The sequence below is a fragment of the Gallinula chloropus genome (genome assembly GCF_964237585.1).
Source record: "Gallinula chloropus genome assembly, chromosome: 10".
NCBI lineage: Eukaryota > Metazoa > Chordata > Aves > Gruiformes > Rallidae > Gallinula > Gallinula chloropus.
The window spans coordinates 22039833-22062335 of NC_140095.1; the positions used below are offsets into that span (position 1 = coordinate 22039833).

The window sequence follows — 22503 nt, forward strand, 5'->3', positions numbered from 1 at the left end:
CTCTGCTGGGGCTCTGCCCTGGCACAGGGTTATTTCACAACACTTCATTCTCTCAAGCTGGGGAGATACAGCCTGCCTGAGGGCCGATCACCTTCCAGCCACAGCTTTTGCTGTCCTTGGCCTTTAACCCATCCTCAAACCAGGACTGAAACCTCCTGCCATTGTCTTCCTGCTTTTTGTTGCATCCCCTGAAATGTGGCTTTAGTCTGAAGGAGCTGTCACGGTGACTGGGGGAGGAGGAAGACAGGAGAGCGCTGGGATGAAGGCACTGCCTCATCCTCTATGATCTGGGGCCTCTGTAAATGACGTTTCCTTTCCCCTCACACTCTGACTCGTTCATCCAGGCTGTACAGACTTGGGAGGGGGGGGATGTTCTTGCCCTTGCCTGAGTAGCACCTACCAGATGTTGCTGTAATGCTTGTAAGATGCAAAGGGAATTGTCTCCTTTGCTGTGAGCTTACATCCTTCATGAGCTGCTTTGAGGATGGAGCAGTTGTGTTCTCTTGTTTTCAGTCCTCCTTGTTCTTTAATACAACTCCAGAGGTGTGGCAACCCCAGGTTTTGGATGTGGAAGGCTGCAGTGGTCCCTGGGGACCTCGGTCTGGGGAGGTCAAGGCAGGTTCTCCCAGTCACACCAGTGTCACCCCAATCAGGGTGACACAAGACACGCCAGCAGTCCCTTCTCAGTGGAGCCAGGGTCTTCATAAGATTCTCTTCTTGTCTTTTCCAGGTCTACAACTCGAACAAGGACAACCAAAGCGAAGGCAGTAAGTATTCCTTCCCCAGCCAGACGCCTGAGGAGGTGGCTGTGCTGTGCACGCTTTGCTGGGTCCCTGGGACACGCTGAGCTGCTGGCAGTGGGGACGTTGGGCTGTGCTTTGCGCCCTGAGCCAGGGGCTCGGCCTGGGGACTGCAGGGTGGCCCTGGGGAGGGGCTGGATCCAGTGTGCCCAGCAAGGAACCGGTGCAGAAACTTGATGGTGTGACCTGGGACCATGGGGGACAGTGCTGAGCTGTTCCTGTGGCACTTTGGGGTGCCATTTCCAGAACCTTGTGGAGGGGTGATTAACAGCAGGGAAGCCACAGAGCTGGGGGAAGGGTTGGTGCAGCAACTGGTGGAGCAATTATGGCTTCTGAAAGAAGCGCCTGTCAGTGTGACCTGCCCACCTTAGGTGCTGTCAGCCAGCAATCCTCCTGGGGCTGTGACTTAGCCAGAGTCATCCTCCAGAGCATCTGGGAGATGGGAAGAGCTCGAGGCATGCCCATGACTTTCCCAGGGCTATTTGCATCATCTGATCCTGTTTTTCAGCTGCCAGGCTTGCAGCAGGTCCCAGGCTGGGGCTCCTAAGCACCTCCTTAGGGTTTCCTTGGGTCAGGACTGTCGGGGTGATGGTGCTCTGCCCGCCTTTTCACTGCCAGGCTGTTTCTGTGCCCTGAGCAGCTCCTGCCCTTTGGTTGTTGTGCCTGTGGTAGCAGAGGTGCGGGCAGGACCAGGTTGGGCTGCGGGTGGCACGGGGCTGCTGTAGCTGCTGCTGGTGTATCGGTGATCTTCCTGGCCTTTATCTGAGATGGGTGCATATGTCAGAGGGGAACAGCTTGCTTTGTTGGGTGCTGAGCTAAGGGGGTGATGCTCGGCCACGGCGGGGAGCTGATGGGGTGATGCTCAGCCAGGGGGGTGAGCTGACAGGGTGATGCTCAGCCAGGGGGGTGAGCTCTCACAGGGTGATGCTTGGCCAGGGGGGTGAGCTGACGGGGTGATGCTCGGCCAGGGGGGTGAGCTGACGGGGTGATGCTCAGACAGGGGGTTGGGTTGTGACCCTCAGCACAGCTGGGCAGGACGTGTTGCCCCTCGTGCCGCTGCCTGGAGCATGCTGAGTGCTTTTGCTGATGGCTCTGTGGCTCTTCGCCCACGGCGTGCGGCTGCTGCGGGTGCAGAGCATGGCCAGCCGCAGGCAGGTCCCTGGCTGGGTGCCCATGTTGGGGTGCTGGAGGCTGGTGGCTTTGAGGAGAAAGCCAGTTTGTCCCTGGGCTGGGGCAGCTCCCACGGGTTCCCAGGAGCCCTGGGCTGCCTGTGCCGCGTTGGCAGGTTGGTTGGTTGCAGCGCTGGTAGTGAGAGGTACTGCCTGTGTGCCAGCCATGCCCCTCCAAAGCAGCTCAGCCTTTGGCAAAGCATGAAGAGACTTTAATGAAGACACCAAATGCTGAGTTTTTCCCTGTGTCTTCACCAGACGAGTCCAGAGCTGGGGTTGAAGCGGGCACGGAGGCTTTGGCACAGCTTGTTATCCTTCAGTAGCTCCTCCGTTTTGATGGTCCTTCTTAAAAATGCAAGCTGCCCTCCTTGGCTGCTCTGCAGCTGCCCCCTGGGCTTTGGGAGCGCGTCGGGACCCTCGGCTGGAGGCTGCTCACATAGCAGCACTCCTGGACTGTCTGGTGGGAATGACTTCCACACGGCTCCGGCCGCTGGTACGCTCAGACATCTGACTCTGCTTTACCCCTCATTAGAGCCCTGCCTGCAGCGAGCTGCTTGCCTCCCCAGCTACACTGAGAATCGATTTGGAGACTGGCTTCTTGCCACACGAGCCCTGATACAGGAGCCTCCTACAAGGACTTGAAATGTGTGCAGTGAGTCAGAGGAGTCCGGCAGCGATTCCCGAACCCGTGGAGCTCAGCCTCCAGCCTGGGCTTGGCGAGCTCTGCTGTTTGGCCACTAATTCTGCAGCGCTTCTGGGTCTGACATCCTGCTGTGTGGCCAGATGGCCATCGCCCTGCAGCGTGATTTATCCCAATCTTCCTTGGGAGCTGGGAGGAAGCGGTGCAGGGCCGTGGGGGTGGGCGGGTGTCGGTGAACCGCCAGAGCCAGACGAATTTAGATGCAGGAGGCTGCAAAGGCCATTTGTGCTCATTGTGTGGAGCAGCCCTGAGCTCCCTTCCCCTCCCCACTGCTTCCTGGTGTTTTTCCATATCTACTTGGTTCCCCATTAGCTCAGGACCCCCTGAAAAGCTCTTAATTTTCATAAACTCTTCACAGACCTTGAGTCCCTTGACTGCCCCGGCTGCTGCCGCGCTTGTTGGGGTGGCCTGGCCCTCCCCAGCAATCTCCATTGTCCAATCTCTGCAGCTCACCCGTAGTTTGACCCTTGTAAACTCACTTTTCTCTGGTCTCTGCTTCATGGTTTCTCCTTTTCTCTGTGGCTCCTTATGGAATTAAGACTTCCTGGCAGAAATTGTCGTGGCCCTTGGGTGCATGGTGCGGGAATGTGTGCTGGGGTGTGCAGGAGAGCTTGGGGTGACCTTGCACAGCAGCTGGAGTCAGCGGCGTTGCCTGAGGCTGGACAGTGCTGGTTCAGTCCTCTGAGCTCTTCCCGATGCTCTGATACACCATATCAGCATAAAGGAAAGGAATTAGTGGATTAAATAGCAATAATCTGCTAGGCAAAAATAGAGCAGGGTGAGAGCAGCTCAGTAGCACCAGAAGTACGATGCTACGTGAAGGTTGGGTAAGTGTGTGTGTGTAACACAGGTGATGTGGATGGATCACCTCTGCTGATGTCAAACACATCCCTGCTAGGTGATGGTGTGAACACTGCAGCTCAGTTGGGTGCTCCCCTGCTGCTCCTGTGTGAAGCTTCCCCAGCCCTGAGCCATGTTTCCCACCTTTCCCCTGGGAATGGGAGCCCCAGGGCAGGGGAGGAGTGGTTGGCAGAGTGGGAGGCTTTGCCCCTGCAGAAGCATGAATGAAGGAAAACCTTGTCTGTGTAACAGCAGAGATGGGAATCCACTTCCTGGTAGGGCTGAGAGGCTGTTCGAAAGGAGCAGGATGGGGACTAGGGATGCATAGTGTGGAGAGCAGTGGTCCTGCCTGGAGAGTTTGCTCTTCCCCACTGCCTCTCCCCCCTTGTTTTTGGAGCCCAGCTGATGGCAGGAGGCAGCTCCAGGTGGATTTAAATCCCAGAGGGTGGACTGTGGGTCCTGTCCCTTCCATACAGCCTCTGCCTCGCTGCTCTTGCTGAGGTCTGCTGGATGAAGGCTCCAGTCTGGGACTTGCTGGGCTCTCTCTGCACTGATCCTGCTGTCAGGGCATGGCAGAGAGCGGGGATGAGGATGGGGCTGCAATGGGCCAGACTGGGGCTGCTGGGACCTGCAGCTGCTCTCGAACAGGAGCTAAGTGGGGTCTGAGGTGCCGAACTGGCACTCGGATCCCTGTGCTGCTGCAGCCAGTGGAGCAAGGGAAAGATCTGGATGCAGGAGATACAAATCCGACCTTGCTCTGTGCTGTCCTGAGCTGGATCACTGGGTAAATGAATGGGATGAAGGGAGCTGCTTCTGCTGCGAGGGGGGAAATCAAAGCTTTTACAATGCTCATTAAAAGTGCAGTTTAAGGATGAATAAAGGCACTTTGGATATTTAATCAGATATTATTTCTGGATATAACTACTGCAAATAAATCCCTGACCTTTCCTGATCCAGAGCTCAGCAACGAGTGGAAGAGCTTATTCATCTCCTTGGGAGGATTATACCTGGTTGCTTCCCCCAGGCAGCACTGTCGGGCTTCCAGCACCACGGAAAGGTGCGGTGCCAGCACCCCCTGGAGCTGTGGGCTCTGCAGGGGACACCCCAGTGGGGTATGCGTTTGTAGGTGTCTTCTGCTGACGTTAAACGTGTGAGGGACCAAGGGAAAGCTGCTGGTTTGCAGAATGATGTGACACAAAGTGTGTGGCAGGGAGCCTGGAATGGTGAAGTGTGCTGGCTGGTCGGTCGACCCCACGCCGGTGTACCGGGATCAGGGCTACTGCCGGTCCTGAGCCACGGCTGTGGGGTCTGTGCCAATCTGTAATCTATGATTCTATGAAAGGCTTCGACACGGTGGCTCCTGTTTCTTGGGTACCCCTGTGCTTGTCTTGATGGGTGAGCTGGGGTACGCTGCACCCTGCCGATGGATGGGACGTTGATTTTATGCTCCGTCGCTGCTTGGTGAGCAGATGGGAGCGGTGCTGGACTGGAGCAGTGCTGGGTGGGACTGGTGCTGGTTGGGACTGGTGCTGGATTGGAGTGGTGCTGGTTGGGAGTGGTGTCGGATTGGAGTGGTGCTGGACTGGAGTCAGTGCTGGGTTGGAAGCAGTACTGGATTGAAGCGATGCTGGATTGGAGCGGTGCTGGTTGGGAGGGAGCCGCAGACCCCCCAGCAAAGGGACCTGGAGCTGCTGGGTATTCGCACATCTTATGGCACAGGCGTCCTGTAACTCGTGTGCTTGTGTTGGCTCAGCACTTCAGTGTGCTTGCCCAGAAAAACATAATAGAGCTGTTTTACTGTTTCACTGTTTCAGGTTCTTGTGCCATTCATCAAAGATGAAACACCACCAGCAGAGAACTCCAAACAAGTGATTAGTGAGGGACTGCGCTCTGCAGGCCATAGGCAGCCGGCGGGCTGGCAGCTTCTCCTCGGTGTTTAAATAAGTGATGTGAACAGGGGAAGTGCAGAGGGGTACAATTGCACGTGCCGTGCTGAGAGGACACTGCCAGCCCTGGGCTCTGATCCCCTGCTGCCGTGCTCTCAATAAACGCAGCGTCATGTCTCTTACAGCACAGTGTTCCCTCAGACCTGTGCCTGTAAAGGCATCTGCTTCTAAGGCAGTGCTGCACCTTTCCTACCTTCTTCGTTTGGCATCTTAAACCAGCACAGCCGTGCCGTGCACAGCCGTGCCGTACACCTCAGGCACAGCCAGGAAAAACCCCCACCTTGCCCTGGGCAGGCAGGGAGCAGAGCGGGCAGTGGCTCTGCCCCAGACCCTGGTGATGCTCCTCCCTACTTCTGGGTCTGCTGGGATGGTGTGGTGGTGGGGATGGATGTATCCCCATCATCTTGAAGGGCCTGCTGGGGTGAAAGGGGCTCGGTTGAGGTGTCACATGGGGCTCGGTTGAGGTGGCACACAGTGCCAGCTTCCTGGACAAAGGTCTTTCTGGAGATCCAGTGAGATCCAGTATCTCTCCTGGATCCTGAATTAATGTTTTGACCTGCTGCAGGTGTCGCTCTGCCAGAGCCCAGGGCTCTGCTGCTCAGCAGGCGTGGGTACGGCACTGCCATGAACGTCAGCGGCGGCTGCGGGCTGAGCGCGGCGTGGAGCCATCCCTCAGCTGGCTGCTCACCACTTCTCTCTTCTCTTCCCTTCCAGCTGCCCAGTTGGATAACATCGGCTTCAGCATTATCAAGAAATGCATACACGCTGTGGAGACACGAGGTAGGGCAGCTCTCCAGATGGTGGTGTTTTGGGGGATGGCCCTGGAGCCGTTGGGAGCCTAGCAGTCCATTAACTGCTCTTTTCAGGAGCCAAAGTGATTCATTCACCCTCAGCGACCCACATCAGATAAGCCCCTTGCTCTGCTGAGGCAGAGGCCCTGCCCAGGCTCATGCTTGCCCCATGCCCAGGGTTATGGGGCTTTGGGAAACATTGGGGCAGAGGTTGGGAATAACACACAGGGGACTAGAGATAGGGAAGGGACCAGAGCGGGGGCTTCACTTGAGCATCCCCTTGTGTGGTACCACCACGAAGCATTGTCTCTCCCATGGGATGGCAGATGGATCTGGGCTTCAGTCCTTCCCCTCAGCCTCTTGCAAGGACTGTTGCTGCACAGACACTTGCTACGTGTTTTGTTAGCATCTGGATGACATCAAACCCAAATTTTGCCCTCCTCTGTAACTCTGTGGGGAGCTGGTGAGAGGGTTTAATTATTTTTGCTGTGAGAGGAGCCAAAGAAATGTTAGTGGCTCTCTTGACGTTCTGCTAATAAGCTCTTTATTTTTCCTAGGGATCAATGAGCAAGGGCTCTACCGAATTGTTGGAGTAAACTCCAGAGTTCAAAAGCTGTTGAGTATATTGATGGGTAAGTATTTCATCTCTTCTTACAGGCAAGTACATCAGGCTGCTTTGAAGTTTGCCAGCCGAGAATGGAGGCTCTTGTCAGGGTACCTAATGGTGGTGAATGTGCTCTTAGGGCCACGTGCTGTTAGAGGCTGGGAGGTCCCGGGCACCACTGGCAGGTTCTAAGGTAGGACTCACATAGGACACCGCTTTGGAAGGTCTTCTGGTGCAGCCACTGGTGTCCTGCTCACATGTGCTATGAATTTTGGCCACGTTTCCCAGTGCAAACTGAAATCTTTGAAGAAACAGCTGAAAGCTTTGGGGTTTCATCTCTGCCACGTTGTTACCAGAATACTTACTGTTTTCTCTTGTGTGTTGCATGCTGCCTGTGGCTCCTCTTCCTTCCACCTTGGGCCTTCTCATGCCTGTTTTAACATGCTCTTGCCTAGACCTTTCAAGCACACGTTCCCCTCATGCCTGAGGCACCAGGTCCTGCGGGCCTGGGTGCTTGGGAGGAGAGAAGGTGTCGGGTCACACCATGGCAGAGCTCAGCAGTGATGGCGTGGGGCTGTCTTGAGCACTGGGCACCCTGTGCAGCCCCCCTGCAGCTGCCCAGCAGCCCTCAGGACCCTCTCCCCACCTCCCAGCTGATGTGATGGCAAGAGAAGGACTGTGGTGTTTGCAGCAAGCGCCGCAGTGCACTGGGCCTGTGTCCAGTGTACCCAGAACTGCACGGGAAGGAGCAGACAGGGCTCCTGGTGCTGGGGAGCTGGGAGCTGTTCCTGGTGTGGGGTAGGTCTGGGACTGCTACAGCCAGCTTCTGGAGCTGTTCCTTGTCGGTGGTGTGGGTTTTCCATCCCCTGTGTTGGGTCACACTCAGTGGTGGGCACTGGAGGGTCTCCAGCTCTGCTGCTGTGTCAGAACCCCGGGGTTATACAGGACCCAAAACAAACGGGAGCTGGTCCCTCTTGGATCTTTCTGCTGCATTCCCAGGCCTTGCACCCCCTCCTTGTCTGTGGTCTGGGCTGGTGGTGCAGTGGCTGTGTGACCCAAAGGCAGCATTTGCACCCCGCAGCTGCAGCCCTGCGGCAGTCTGTCTGTCTGTCCACACACGCACGAGACAGACGTGTGAAGAGCAGCTTTGAGGAAACACAGGCTTGGGTTGGGGCAGTGGCAGCTGCCCTCTGCCAGTCCCAACTCATCCTTCTCAGACTGGGCAAAACCACGTAGGAAAATGGGTGTAATAACGAGGACACTAACACTTTGGAATTCGTTAGTGCCCTTATGAATGTGCTTGTGGCTCCCTAGGGGGATGTGAGTGACCTTTTGGTCTTCTCCCTCTTTCCAGTGGCTTCTTATCATTCCTGTGCAATGTGATATCCTTTTGGTTGCCTTTACTAAATGCCAGTGTTCCTCTCTGCCTGTATTTCTCCTTGCAAAATCCTTTAATCTGTTGTGTTTCATTTCCAGCCTCTTTCCTTCTCTCCCAGTTGCTTCTTTCCCCCACATTGAGATGTTCACAGAGTGAAGCCCACAGGGGCTGTTGTGGTTGTCAGCATTAATCTATGCAAAATTGATAACCTGGGGAAAATGAGGAGCCAGAAGGGTGAGGCTCTAAATCAGAGGCAGATGCCGGGGCACCTCGGCGCCGGTTTTGCTCTGGCATTTGCAAAGTTCTCTGCAGTCATGAGAGCTGGTGAGGAGTGTCTATTAGTGGAAGCTTGGCAGGGGCTGTGGGCCATGTGAGGGTGTCCCGCTGGGCACCCAAGTGCAGCAGATTGGGCCGAGCTGTCTCGTGGCACACACGTTTGGCACCCTTGTGTTAGAGCACCGGTTAAAAAGCATCGCTGCCCATGGGTAAAAATAGATGGAATGGGGGTGGGGGTGCCCCACGGCGCAGGTCTGACCCGCCAGGTCCTCTGTGTGCAACCTAGCGGAGCAGCCCGTCCTCTCTCCTTCTCACAAGGCTGATTTTGGGGTGCGTCAGTGCTGGGCTGAGGCGGTGGGGCTGTGACAGATGGCAAACCTCGCTTGGTTTAGGAGCTCTTAGAGCTGGGAGGGATTCAAAGTGCTGGACGGCATCCAGCATCCATTATCTCCTCAGCGACTGAAGCCGCTCGGCTGTCGACCTCGTGTCTCATAACGCGGTGATATATCGGCAGTGGGTTCCCTTTGTTCCAGCACGGCTCCGTTAGCTGGAAGCCTCATCGTGGGGGAGCACGGGCCGGGGGCTGCCAGCAGTGTTCCCCCCCTTTGGGGAGTGGTTGCTGGGATGCTTTGCTCTCCGTGACTCCATATCTTTCTCCAAACAGCTGGTGATTAAATGGACTTTGACAATCCCAGTGTCAAACAGCAGCGTGTCCCTTCTCAACCCCCCTTCTGTTCCGGGCTGCCCTGCGAGGCTCCGACCCTCTGCCGGCAGCGGCTCCGCTCGCATCCAGCCCTCCCGAACAGAGGAGCCAAATCCTGCTGCGACGTCAGGGTTCCCTTGTATTTAGAACTGAATGTGGGCAGCGGCTCTGAGTCACGTACAGTCCAAATGGCAAACAGCTCACGTTTCCCGAGCGGTGTCGGTGTCGGTGACGCTGCTGGGAAGGCCTCTGGCACCAGGCGGCTCTGCGGGGGGTCACTGCGCTCAGGGAGCACTGGGATGGGGGGCAGCGCGCAGGGCTTGGGCAGAACAGCCCATCCTTGTCTAAAGCAGGGTGAGGCAGGGAGCTGGGCCTTCCCCAGGCTCCTGGGAGGCAGGTCACCCATGGCACAGCAAGCTGCCTTTCCCCTGCACCCTCAGAATGAGAGCAGAGCCCCACAAACACACACGCCATCGGTTGGTGTCTGTGTGGGTGTCAGACTGGCCACGGAAGCCTGGCACTACAGTGAGTGGAGTGTTGGAGCATCTGATCTGCTCCTGCTCCTTCGTGGCACGAGCCCTCGGAGCTGGGATCTGCTTTGTCCTGTGGCTGTTCTGGAGATCTCACGAGCCCTCCAAGCATGGGTGGGAATTGTGGTGAGGGACAGTTCCCCTTGCCATGCAGAAACTGAGGAGGAGCTGAAAAGGGCTCTCTGCATCTCCAGGAGCAGGTGGAGAAGTTCCTTGCAAAGGGCAGGGTGGGTGGCTGTGCCGGACAGGCTGTGCAGCAGCAGGTGTCTTGCTGTGGGTTTTGGGGTGTCTGACAAGGCTGTCTGTCCCTCCTGCCCTCTGTGCCATGGCCAGCCCAGCTCCCTGTCCCATCACCCGGGTCCGCAGGGATGTGCATGCAGAGATGAGTCCTCATCCCCTCTTGCTGTTCTTTGCCTCCAGGAAGAAAACAAATCAGCAAAGCTAAATTTTGGGAGCAGGAATGGATTCCTCCCACCCCTGAATTTCTGTGTAGATCCTGCTGTATAAAAAAAACCCCATCAGGTTCAAATTTCTTCTTGATTTCCATCTGGCGTGCTGCAGCTCCCTTTCCCTTCCTCATGCCCTTACGTGGGGCTGGGAGGGATGGGTGACCCCTGAGGTCTCAGCCTGGGAAGCGCTGCCCTGTGTCTGTGGAAGGGCTGAGCGCCCGCGAGGGGGAGATGCTGTGGTCATGCCAGGGACGGAGCCCAGCACAGCCTCGGTCTCTGCCGGGGCAGATGCCTTTTCCCCTTGCCCCTTCTGTCTCATTAGTGATCTGCAGCACCAAACAAGTCCAGGGTTAAACCTGAATTTGGCCTGTGGGTGCTGGTATGGGCGCTGCGCCCCGTTAGCGCTGGTTTCTGTGGGAATGTGTCCTTGCTGGCAGAGGTGTGCTGTGGCGCTGGCCGCAGCTGGGGAGAGACAGATGCTGCATCTGTAACCTACAAAGCTAACATTTTGCAGACTCATAAATCCCAAGGTCAAGGGGAAGTGATTATCTGCTCCCAGCCTTTTCCTGAGCCCGGCCGTGGAATTTCACCCAGCGCTTCGTGACTCATGTCTATAAACTCCTGGGTGAGCTTTGGAAAAGACATCCAGTCCTGAGCTGTTTGTTCTACTTTATAACTCTGTTATAAAGAGGGGGGATTGTGTAAAAATAGGTGGGGTTTTGTGCTCAGGGGCTGGTTTTTCACTATGCCAGGCTTATATCGGACCTGTTAAAGCAGCCTCTCAATAGGGCAGTGTGGCAGGACGCTGCCTTGACAGAGGTGAGGAAGGATTGTCCGTTTGTGGGGCTGCTGTGGGACACGTGGTCTCGCTGTGAATATGCATTTCTTCAATGTTTACTTTCTCAAGTGCTCCTCTTGATGGGTTTTTTTAATTAAAATAAACCCTTTGCCCTAAGGGCGAGCCTAACTCTTATTCAGTGCATTCTTTTAATTAGTTTTAAAATTACGCTCTGCTTACCTATTGCTTTAAAATTCAAAAGCACATTATCCATGTCTGTGAAAAGACAAATACCCACCGAGCTGAAGCCGTGGGACCAGATGGTGCCGGCAGCTGTATCTGGCGTCAGGCTCGGCCTTGGTCGCGGTGAGTGCCTCTCCGCGCCTGCTCCGGGGATGCGTGGCACATCCCTGTCCCAGAAAGGACCCCCAGCCCTGTGTCCCCACAGAGGTTTCCCAGAGATTTTGGGGGGGGAGCCAGATCCCTGTTGTGTTTCCAGGTCCTGCTAACCTGGAGCTCTGTGTGGTCAAAGCTTTCAGCTCTGGAGCGGCTGGGAGGTGCCAGGACCACGTTAGCAAAGAGTGTTAGTGAAGCAGCATCCGAGCAGGAGAGAAGGGACCTGCTCACGCTGCAGACAGGGCAGGTTCGTGCCCTGCTCCTCCCCAGCTGGGACCAGCACATCCTTCCTCGCTCCTGGCCTGGCGCGGTCGCTGTCATTACTCCTGGTCCTCGGTGCGGTGCGTGAGGTATCCACGGCCAGGCCACTTAGTGCTGGTCTGGTGGTGGCTTTTGAGCTGGCTGGCTGTGATTGCCAGCAAAGGGTTGGCTGCTTCTTTACAAAGAGTCTTCTATGTTGGGGTCTGCAAGGGGCGGGTGTGCCGACAGCAGCCATCACATCACCCAGGAGCCTGGCAGCTCGGCTCCGTGCCTGTGGTACAGGGTCCCAGTGGAGGTGCCAAAGCAGGGAGTGGCGGCTGCTTCCTGAGGACACTTTCATTGGAGCATTGTGGTGTTCACAGGGAAATCAGTCAGAGCAGCGCCCTGTCCCTGTCATTACCGGCCTTTGCTGGGGTGCTGACCTGGCCTCGCAGGAAGCTGTGAGCGGGGTTCCCAGGCAGCTGCTTGGGCTCTTGGGCAGGATGGGGCTGCTGGTCCGGAGCCCCAGGGCAGCCCTTCTTTTGGCAGGAAGTTTTAAAAGGAAAGATAGGAGGGGAAAAATGTGGAAAGGCAGGGGAGGCCCTGGAGGAAATGGAGAGAAGGATCCTGCAGTGTTGGATGATAAAAATAGAGGTGCTTTGGAGGCTCACTGGCCCCAGCCGCTCCCGCTGCGCAGGGCTGGAAACCGGAGAGCAGCTCTGCAGCTCCTGGTGCCGTGATGCCCTGGGCAGGGACGGGGTGCAGGGGAAGGGCAGGCAGTGCCAGGGTGCTGAACCCCCTCAGCACGAGCACCCAAAGCATGGCACTGCACGGGGCTGGCACATGTCATGTTACAGGTCAGGGGACTGGATTGCCTCTGCGTGCCCTGGCATCGCAGCTGGTTCCCACAGAGCACAGGGGGCTGGGAGAGCAGCACTGTGCAGGGGTGCTGAGCTGGTCCTGGACCCCTTGCAATGAACCACGGCCAGGAGAGCCGCTCTCCTGGGAGCCTGGTGATGCCAATTGCTGAGAAGGGCTGGCTTGAAGATAACATGCTGGAGATAACATGCCAACACTGGCTGTGCTGCAGAGCACCACGTGCAGCAGCCCCGCTTCCTCCCCCTGTGCAAAGCAAACACAGCCAAGGGAGTGTGGATCTGCCTTCCTGCCCCTCTGCGGCTATCGGGCAGCTCCAGACTCTTTTCCACCTTGGAGAGGGGAAGAACAAGCTGCCTCCTGTTCCCCAACATCCATGGGCAGGGCTCCTGCCTCTACCACCCAGTCTGTGCTGCTGCTGCTGCTGTGGTTCATGCTCAGCTGGGCTGGGGCTGCAGCTGGGGGTCTGCCCTTGTCTGGGCCCGTGTTTGCACCTTGCTCAGTCACTGCTGCCACTGAACACCACGGGCTCCTGCACCCCACGTCACATCATGCTTTGAGTCAATTGTTGTTCATGGTCAATGTTCTCTTGTCTCTCTTGTCCCATGCAGGTGAGTGTGGCCTGTCTCAGGGAACCATCCCACAGTGGGGTCTGTTGGGGCTGGCTTGGGGTCACGGGGCTGGGGATGAAATGGGGTGTGGGGGTCTTCCCGCACGGCTGAGCTGGTGTGAGAGGATTTTGTCTTTCCTTTGGTTCACTTTTCTCTTTTTTATTTCTTTTCTCTTAGATCCTAAAGCAGCTGCTGAGACCGAAACGGAGATCTGTGCCGAGTGGGAGATCAAGACCATTACTAGTGCGCTGAAAACCTACCTGAGGTGAGGGGGGAAACCTACCTGAGGTGAGGGGGGAAACCTCTCCTGAGGTGAGGGGGGGAAACCCCTCCTGAGGTGAGGGGGGGAACCTACCTGAGGTGAGGGGGAGAAACCTACCTGAGGCGAGGGGGGAACCTCTCCTGAGGTGAGGGAGAAGAGCTGCAGCTGTTGTGCTTCAGGATGGATTCGGTGCTGGTCCAGGACATTGCTGCTGCGTGTGGCGGGTCCTTAACGGTGGCACGATAATAGAAGTGAAGAAGAAACTGCTCTTAGAGAACTTGGCCTGGCTTTTCCTGTGCCCCTGTCGCAGGTTTGAGCGGGACCTGGAGCGTACTGTGCTCTCTGTCATGCGTGTATCGTACAAGCCTGACTCAAACAGCTCATTCCTCTGTATCCTGCCTTGATCCCAGCTCTGGCAGCTGGTGGTGGGGAGCCCCGCGCTGCTCTAGGGGCTGTGGCTGTTGAGCTCTGCAGAAGGGGGTGCAGAGTGTCGCTGTAGGAAGGGTCTCTGTGTGAGATGATGCTGCTGCCATTGCTGTTCCCTTCCCGAGGGGCGGCTTAGCTGGCAGCATCTCGTTACCCACAGCATGTCTCTACCTGTCCTGGCTGCAGCCTCTGGCTTGCTGGTACTGCTGTTACGGGGTTTATTGCAGGGAGAGTGCGCAAGAGAGAGGCTAAATCCAATTAGGGTGATGAGTATAATTAGCATGGTGGATCTCAGCCTAGAAAATCACAAAACACTGCATAATTTCCCATGATTGGCAACCTTTGCTCTGGAGTTTGAACTGTTTGCAAAGCAGTGGAGAACATCAGCAGCTCCAAGGTGTCCACAGAAGGGACATGGAAGCCTGGAGAAGGGGGGAGAAGGGGACTTGAATGGGAATGGGGGCTGCTTTTACAAGGCTTGTTTCTCTTTTTAATATATTTTTAAACTTACTTGGAAGTCACAGGCTTACTGGAATTCTGTGTTGCTAGAAGAATGCTAAAATTAAGAGTGAATTTAGTACAGTGCAGAAAAGGGAGGAAGAACAAATCGAAGGCTTTTCAGTGGATCTTGCTCCTTCTGATGGGGGCGGGGGGAAGTTACCAAGGCTTAATTCTGCACTTGAAGAGCTGGAGCTGAGTTTATGGTAAGGGCAGAGCTACGTTCCTGTGATTCCCTGGATTCTGTTGCTCTGATGTATTTCATGCAGGTCGCCTTTTTATCTTCCAGAATGCTTCCGGGGCCACTCATGATGTACCAGTTTCAAAGGAGCTTCATCAAAGCAGCCAGTGAGTTTGTTGATGTTTATGGAACCGGCCTGAAAGAGGATGCGGGGGCTGAGCATCACCCCTGCCCCGCTGCCTCCACACCCCACCAACCACCTTGTTCTTAAGTCCCAGAAAGCAGAATAAGAAAGGGGAGCAGAGGGCTTGTTGTTGTTGTTGTTGTTTGGAATGTAACCAGATGAAAAGGGAAGGTGGATGGTGCTGGGCGAGCGGGGAGCTGGCTGGTGGCAGTGGCTGCTGCTGCTGCAGCGCTGTCTGATCTGCCATCACCAGGGAGGCCGCTGTTCCAACACCACCTACGGGGTTTTGATGAGATCAGTGGTGGTTCAGGTGTCTGCCTGTGCTGGGAAGGTGCTGTGCATCAGAGCAGGTGACCCTCAGCCAGCAGCCCAGCAGTGTCCCTGCACCTGGGTGGGATCAGAGGCCTGGCCAGGGCTCGGGTTGGCGATGGGCCCCTCAGATGGCTCCTGCGCAGGCGTTCGGGGAGGACCTGATGCTCAAACCTCGCTGTGCACTGTGCTGAGTGTGTCCTCAGGAGCGCTGTGGTCACAGCCAGCCCCTTCCCATGGCTTTGTGTGGGGCTGGTGTCTGCTCTCAGCTTGCTGCCCCAGCCGGGTAGTTCCCTCCTTCTGCAAACAACTGGTTGGAGCTGGTAGAAAGGAAAAGTGCCATGGAGAGTCCCCACAGCGTGTCTGGGGGAGGGTGCAGGAGGTCCCTGGGGTGTCTGCTGGGTTAGTGTCTGCGTGCTTCTTTCTGTAATCACCCCCCACTGCAGAGATAAATCCTCTTCTATTTCCACTGCAGAACTGGAGAACCAGGAGTCGAGGGTGTCGGAGATCCACAACCTGGTTCATCGCCTCCCGGAGAAAAACAGGCAGATGCTGCACTTGCTCATGAACCACTTGGCAAAGTAGGTTTCTGACTGATGTGTTTTTCTCTGCTTTTTCCACTTCCTCTCAAAGTCAATAGTGGTAGAAAAGTTTCCCTGTGTGTGGGGCTGAGTCAGATCTGGTTGGCAAGTGACTGGAAACGTGAGTGTGAGTGAAATGAGGGCTGTTGGAGCAGCATGGGGGGTGGTGGTGGTGGGGCTTTCCCCCTGACCCACGTCCTGTCCGTCTGTCCTCTCCCACTGTGGCCGTGTCCTGGCCCTGGGGAGGCAGGAGGAACCTGTATGCCACCAGGAACGTAGTGGGGCTTTTAATGGCACGGTGATGGTGCAGAGCAGAGGTTAAGCTGCTCCTGGGTTTCAGATCAAGCCCAGAATTAAAGGACTAAATGCTGTTCCTTTGCTGCAGTAGGAGACCACTCGGGAGTGTGTTCTCTGCCCTTGTGCAACCTGATTAATCAGCACTCAGAGGTCACCTTGAAACTTTTCGAGGGTGAGGGAATTGTCTAATTTTTTCTTCTTTCGGTGATAGAGCTGACCTATAATTTCCCATCTTCTTCCTGCTCAAGCAGGTTGCTATGGAAACCTTTGATTGGTGTTTAAAAAGTGAAAGCATCATCAGGTGTTTGTGGCAGCCTCAAGGCTGCAGGATCATACCTGCCTGCGCTGTTCGCCCCAGCGCTGTGGGAGTGGGAGGGATGGGGCAGGGCTTGGGCACCTGGGGGATGAGTTACTTATCCTAACCACTTAGAAGGGAGGCTGGGGGAACCTGATGGTATCTGTTCAAGAGAAAAAAAATAACAAATGATGCTTGAAATAGGCTTTAAAATGCCTCCAGATGTGTCCCTGTGACGCGGGTTTGTTCCACAGCCCCCCAGCGAGGCTGTTAGAACCTGGAGCGCTGGGTTAGGTCTTGGTTCCAAACCCTTCTGCCTTTGCAGGCCCAAGCCCGGGCTGTGGGGGCCAGAGGAGCAGCCAGCCCTGGTGTGGCCCCTCCAGCATCCCTCCTGCATCAGGCCTGCAGCACGGCTCTGTGCTGTGGGGCTGCTGGCAAGGAGGATGTTGCTCCAGGAGCACTGGGAGGGCAGCCAGGGCTGGGACCCATCGCTGCAGCTCTTGTCAGTGGTGGCAGAAGGGGGACATTGTCCCCATCTGCCTTACACCCCCTGTTCTTGTGGCTTTTGTGTTTGGTGCTGTGTGCTGGAAGGGGACACAAGGCTCCTCACACGGTGTGGGGCTGCTGTGGGCATCGAACCCCACGATGCCTCTGACCCATCGTTATTAACACAGCTTAGATCTCAGCCAGGGAAGCGCCTTTGAGGTGGCTGAGCAGTGCTGTTCCTCCAGCACAGAGGCTGGGGGCTTCCCATGGCGGCTGGGTGCCCCCTGCCATCCAAGGAGGTCCTGCTGCGCCCGGGCAGGGGGAGGGCAGAGGTGGAGGCAGGGGGATGGAGGGCAGAGGTGGAAGCAGGGGATGGCACATCCAAAGGATTCCTGCATCCTGCTGTATCTCTGCTTGTGCTGCCTCCTGTCTCATGTTCAGGTGTCCGGGCAGTTATCCATGGCAATGCAGCGTGAGCAATCCTGCCCCTTCAGCAGCTACACAATGCTGCAAATTCCCTCCTCCTCCTCTCCTCAGACCCCAGTTCCAGTGAAACTGGCTATTATGATGTTATTCTTTGACCCGTGCGTAGGTGAAACCTTCAATTTTCCTTCCTGGGACATGTTCGTGCTGTCAGGATCCCTGTGACAAACCCAGCTGTGATTTACTGCTCCTGAGGGAGAGGAGCTTTCTTTGTTCTGATGCTTTTCCAGGGGGATCTCTGCTGGAAAGCCTGACCCCCTTGGTCTGGGCCATCCCAGTAAGCCCAGTGCCTACATCTGCTGGCCCTGCCAACAGGCATGTCTGAGGGTGCAGCAGCTGGAGCGACACTCTGGATGATCTCAGACATCACCTGGTTTCTCTTTGCTCATCCCAGAATAGCCCAGATCTTGCAAAGAACTGAAAGGCACGTGTCTTCTCCTCCTCGAAGCTGCTGTAGGTACCAGTCAGTACTGCCTGGTCAGTCTGTCAATCCTTGGAGCTTTAGGGGTTTGCTGGGAGTGGCTGGTGAGAGTGGTCCTCATCCCTGCTGCAAACAGAACAAGTACACCTTGGAGGATGGATGGAGAACTGATGCCTGGAGAGGTGGCGAGCTCGCTGTGCGAGCGCGTGGTACCCAAGTGTGCGTGGTGCCCGAGCATCCCTGGTACCCGAACGTGCATGGTGCCCGAGCATCTGTAGTGCCTGAGCACCCGTGGTACCCAAGCACCCGTGGTACCCAAGCACCCATGGTACCCGAGCATCCATGGTACCCAAGCATGCCTGGTGCTGAGCACACGTGGCTGTGACACTGCCCCTTGCTGCTGCATGCTCCCTGCTCCCCCTAATGCCTTTTCCAGCACCATTTTGTGCCGAGCCTTCCCCAGGCCCATCAGGGCGGCGGGGTGGAGCTCTGCATGGTGCAGGACTCCTGATAGCATCTTCGGGGTGTTCTCTTTTTATTCTGGGATTTTCCCCTCCCTGTTTCTGGTCGGGAAGGGAGGCAAACAACGCTTGCTCGGTGCTGCAGAGCACCTTGGGTGCTGCAGGCTGTCCCGCAGCACATCACCTAGCAACACGCTCCTGCTCCTGCGCTTCCCAGTTGTTGTGCTGCAGATGCTGATGTCTCCTTTTGGCCCAGCGTCTCACTCTAGGAACGGCCACGCTGCCATTTCAGATGCCTTTTTTGTCGGTACAATGTTTAATTAAACTGGTTTGGGGGTTTTCCTGCCAAGTGAGCTCAAAGCAGGTCAAAGCAAAGCGGCGGCACGCGCTGCTGCCCAGCCTGTGGGTGGCTGCACCCATCGTGCTGCCGGGAGTGGGGCTGGCTGAGGAAAGGGGCCATTTTTGAAGTGGAGCTGGGATACCACCCCTGTGGTTTTCATCCTTTCTCATGTGCTTTCTTGTGAAGGACTAAATGCTTTGGAGATACAGAGCAGGAGGATTTCAGGCCAATTGTGTTTCAAGAATTTAGGACTTTATTTTATTGGCCAGGGAATAATTTGACATCTGAGCCTTGTGTTGCTCTTACAGCAGCGAGATCTGGGTTGTCTGGTGCAGGTGGTGAGGTGCCTGAGCACCCTTCGGCGGGGCTTCCCCGAGCCTCCCACAGCTCCACATCACTCCGCATCCCTCCCTGCATCCCCCTGGCCTGAGGAGCAGCGGGGCTGCCCGGTCTGTGCACCCACTCCTCTCCTGGCAGAAGGTCAGAGCCACTGGGGAGGCTGCAGGAGGAAGGCTGGTATGTGTATTTAGCAGCAGTAACTATCTCGAACCATCCCCATCTGCGGCCTGGGCGGCAGCGCCTGGGTCCCTTTGTTCCTGCTGCGGTGGTGTTTTCTAGTTTACGTGTTTTAACCAACACGACAGTGATTGCTATCTCTAGCACAAATTGTTTCCCACTTATCAGGGAGGAAGGTTTCCATGGGCTCTGCAGGGCGGCTGCTCTCCGCCGTCCAGCAACACCCCGTGCAGCGGGTCGGTGGGACGGGGCAGGGGCTGGATGGGGAGCGAGGCCCCTTTCGGAGGGCTCTGCTGAGTGAGGGATTGTTGGCAAAGGAGGGGAAAAAAAAATTCCTCCAGGTCTTCTGCCTAAAAATACAACCCGGCGCTTGTTTTCCTCCGCGTGGAGCAGCCCCGGCCTTGGCAGCCCTGTGCCGCGCTCCCCGGGCCGTGCAGAGCCCCAAGGGAGCTGGGGTCCCCAGCTGTGGCATGGCGCTCACCAGGGTGTCCTCCGTGCTTCAGGGGACCCACCGAGGCACCCAGATAGGATTTGGGGTGGTGGCTCCCCCAGAAACACGCTTTGCAGTGGGTTGTTTTCCCCGGTTCCCCCGAAGGTGCAGCCGGCGAGGAGGCTGACGCCTCTTGGCACAGCAGGTCTGATTTCATCCCCGTGGCAGCTGTTTATGCTGCTGTCTGGTAACTATTCATTTGCTTGATTTATGTATTACTTCCAGTAAGTCATTCTTGTCCAAGATGTTCTGGAAATTTCCACTAGCCGCTGAGGCCTCTGAGATGCTCTTCTCTCATCTGCTCCTCGCCCGGTTTGGCTGCCAAAGGCAAATAGGGAGCGAGCTGGCGTGGCTGGCTGGGCAATGACCCTCCCCACGCTTCTGAAATGCCCTGTCTTTGCTTGGTGCCTGTTTCTGATCCCTTCAGATTGTGGCATTGCTGGATCCTGGGCTGAGCCCTGGGAGTTTGAGTGGCCCAGAGGATCTGGGTGCTCCCGTGGGTAGCAGAGGGCATGTCACACAAAGGGTGACCCCCCATAGGCACCCTCTGCCTTGCAGGCACTGGGAGAATACTGCCTGGGGCTTGTCATCCCACATCCAGCCCTTTCTGTGCTTTTTGTCCCTCTCTTTCCTTTTTTACCCCTGTGTTCTCATGTTTTGTTTCTCTGCATCTTGGTTTGGAGCATCGTGTCCTGGCACACGGGGTGCTGGGATGGGGGTGCTGGGGGCTGCGGCTGGGCGAGCGCCGTCCCTCTGTACCGTGCTGGTGCCAGTGCTGCTGGGCATCCCCAGAGCCACTGTGCCAGGGCATCCCCCATCCCATCTCATGCAGTATGCTGTCTTAGAGTGAGGGAGATGGAGAGTTCGGGCTGATCATAGTAAAACAAAGCAAGAGCATCCTTCCCTTTGAAAGTAGGGTTCTGAGTGGAATTACCCTCCTCCTGACGGGAGCCGAGCCCACTCCAGTCGGCACAACTCCCTGTTGTTTTAATGCCTCGACATGATGAGCAGGTAGAGCCGGTTGTCTGTCTGCTTTCTGTTCCTGCGTGGGAATAGCCGAGCCAGCCAGCAGCAGCCAGGGGCTCCTGGCGCGGGGCAGGACTGGGGGGCTTGGGGGTGCAGCCTGGCTGGGTGGGTGGAGGGGAAGGTACCGGCTGCGGCAGCACACTGTGCTGGAGTCTTCCTCCTCCATCATGTCGGGCTCTGTGCATGTTCTGGGGTGTATTTAATGTCAGAGACGAGCAGTGGCTGAGCGGTTGCTCTGCAGGTTGGCGTCTCTTAGGTGGTCTCTATCTGGTTGCAGATGACATGCATCTATTTTACTTCTGCTACCCCAGAATAATCACTGGATTATGGGTAAGGTGCCGGCAGCTTGGCTCCATCCTCCCGCGTGAGCTGGAGCCTGTGACACCGGCTACACAGCAGCCTGAGCACAGCAAGCACGGCCCCAGGCTGTGCTTGCAGTTAGCAGCTGGGTGATGCTGGCATTGTGATCCCATTCCCATGTTTTCCCACTGTTTTCCCTGCTCAAGACTTGTGGCGAGGGGGATCCTTGCCCACCCTTCTCGGGGAGTCGCTCTGGCGTGACACAGCAGCTCCATATGGACCCTCCAGCTCCAGAGCCGGAGGTGGCAAAGCCTCCTGGGGCTGCAGGAACACCTCGGGATTCCCTCTCCCTCTCGGTGCCTGAGGTGCTGGTGATGCTCCAGAACCGCTCGAGGCTCTGCAGGTTCTGGTGGGACACGGTGTTGGCTGTGCAGAGCACAAGACTGGGTGCAGGCATTGCCCCTTGTAGGCTCTGGCTCCTTCTTAGTCTTCTGCTTTTGTTTTTAAGAGGAGATTCTGCAGAATTTAAAAAACCCCAACAAAAAAACCCCACAAAAAGCCTGTAGGTGTTTGCTGTGCTCTGTGGGCTTGGCTTCCTGCACCCTGTGAATTACCAAAGGGTTTGTTCTACTTCTGCAGCTGAACTTTTAACCTCCCCAGCCTGGCCTGTCAGGGTGCTGGGTGCATTTTCTGGGTGCTGTTTCTTCCATGCCTTCCCAAAGGGCTGTGTATTGCCCAAAGGCTCCGGGGATTTGACCCCGAGCACCATGCACTCAGAGGCTGCAGCATCTCTCTTACCAGATCCCCCCCCCGCTCTTGGGTTTCCATCAGACATCAGAGTCATCTCTCTTGATGAGATGTCTTAAATTAGATGTCTCGATAAAGTGTCTTAAATTAGGTTGAAGCTTTCATCCCCAGTGCTGGCAGGACCAGTTGCTTTGCACCGAGTAACCCAGCATGTGCTGGGGTTGCTGTGGAGCTTCTGTGGCTGCAGGTCACTGCTGAGCTCTCACCAGAGAGAAGCACCCGGCGCCGTGTATTCCCCCAGGGTGAATTCTGCTGGGCTTGTGCTTGAACTTCACAGCCTTGGGTAGAGGTTGTTGATAGCACATAATTATCTGGATTCTCTTTAATTGTTTACCACAGTGAAACTGAAACTATGTACGGAAACAGAGTGAGTCTAGAGCGAGGGAAAGATTTCCAATAAATAGCTGGTATCTCTCCCTGGGGGTATCTGCTCCGTCCCCGCGGGCGAGCGGCACCGCGGCGTTCCAGCAAGAGCCTCTGCGCTCAACGGGCCCAGAACTGAGCCAGATTCAATGACAGAGGTTTTAGGCAAGTCTTTGTTTCAGCAGAAGGAAGGAGGATAAAAACCCACCAGTGCTGAGATGTCTTTGAGCTGTGGTTTCCTGCGGGATGCTGGTGGTGATTCCCAGCCCGAGCTGGACCTGTTTCCTCTGTCCATCTTCAGGTGGTTAAACCGCACATCTGTGAGGGTTTTGTTGTGTATCCATGGAAAAGCATCAGCAATTTCTGTGTTCAGAGGGAAAACCCACCTGTGCAGTGGGGGCTTTGCTGGGGGCAGTGGGGCCGGGGCACAGGACGGCTCTCATGGGGCTGCAGGTACAAAACCCTGTGCAGCCCATACTGCTGTGGCTGTCGCTGATGGGTAAGATAGCTACTGTTACTGTAAAGAGGAAAGATGTACTGGGCATTGGTGAGGCTGCAGCTTGCCTGCTGGGTCCAGTTCTGGGCCCCTCACCACAAGAAGGACATGGAGGTCCTGGAGCGAGTCCAGAGAAGGGCAACCAGGCTGGGGAAGGGGCTGGAGGGCAAATCCTCTGAGGAGCAGCTGAGGGA

At 56.3% G+C, this 22503-nt stretch overlaps 1 protein-coding gene across 1 annotated transcript in view; it reads left to right on the forward strand.

The window, feature by feature from the left end:
- Nucleotides 1-22503, forward strand: part of ARHGAP26 (Rho GTPase activating protein 26) — a gene marked incomplete at its 5' end in the record, with an annotated part of 119577 nt that overhangs the window by 54810 nt on the left and 42264 nt on the right. Inside the window, 6 exons of the mRNA XM_084268755.1 lie at nt 731-767; nt 6170-6235; nt 6804-6878; nt 13265-13352; nt 14563-14621; nt 15423-15528. Coding sequence (XP_084124881.1) covers nt 731-767; nt 6170-6235; nt 6804-6878; nt 13265-13352; nt 14563-14621; nt 15423-15528 — 431 coding nt within the window. The remainder of the gene's footprint in view (nt 1-730; nt 768-6169; nt 6236-6803; nt 6879-13264; nt 13353-14562; nt 14622-15422; nt 15529-22503) is intronic.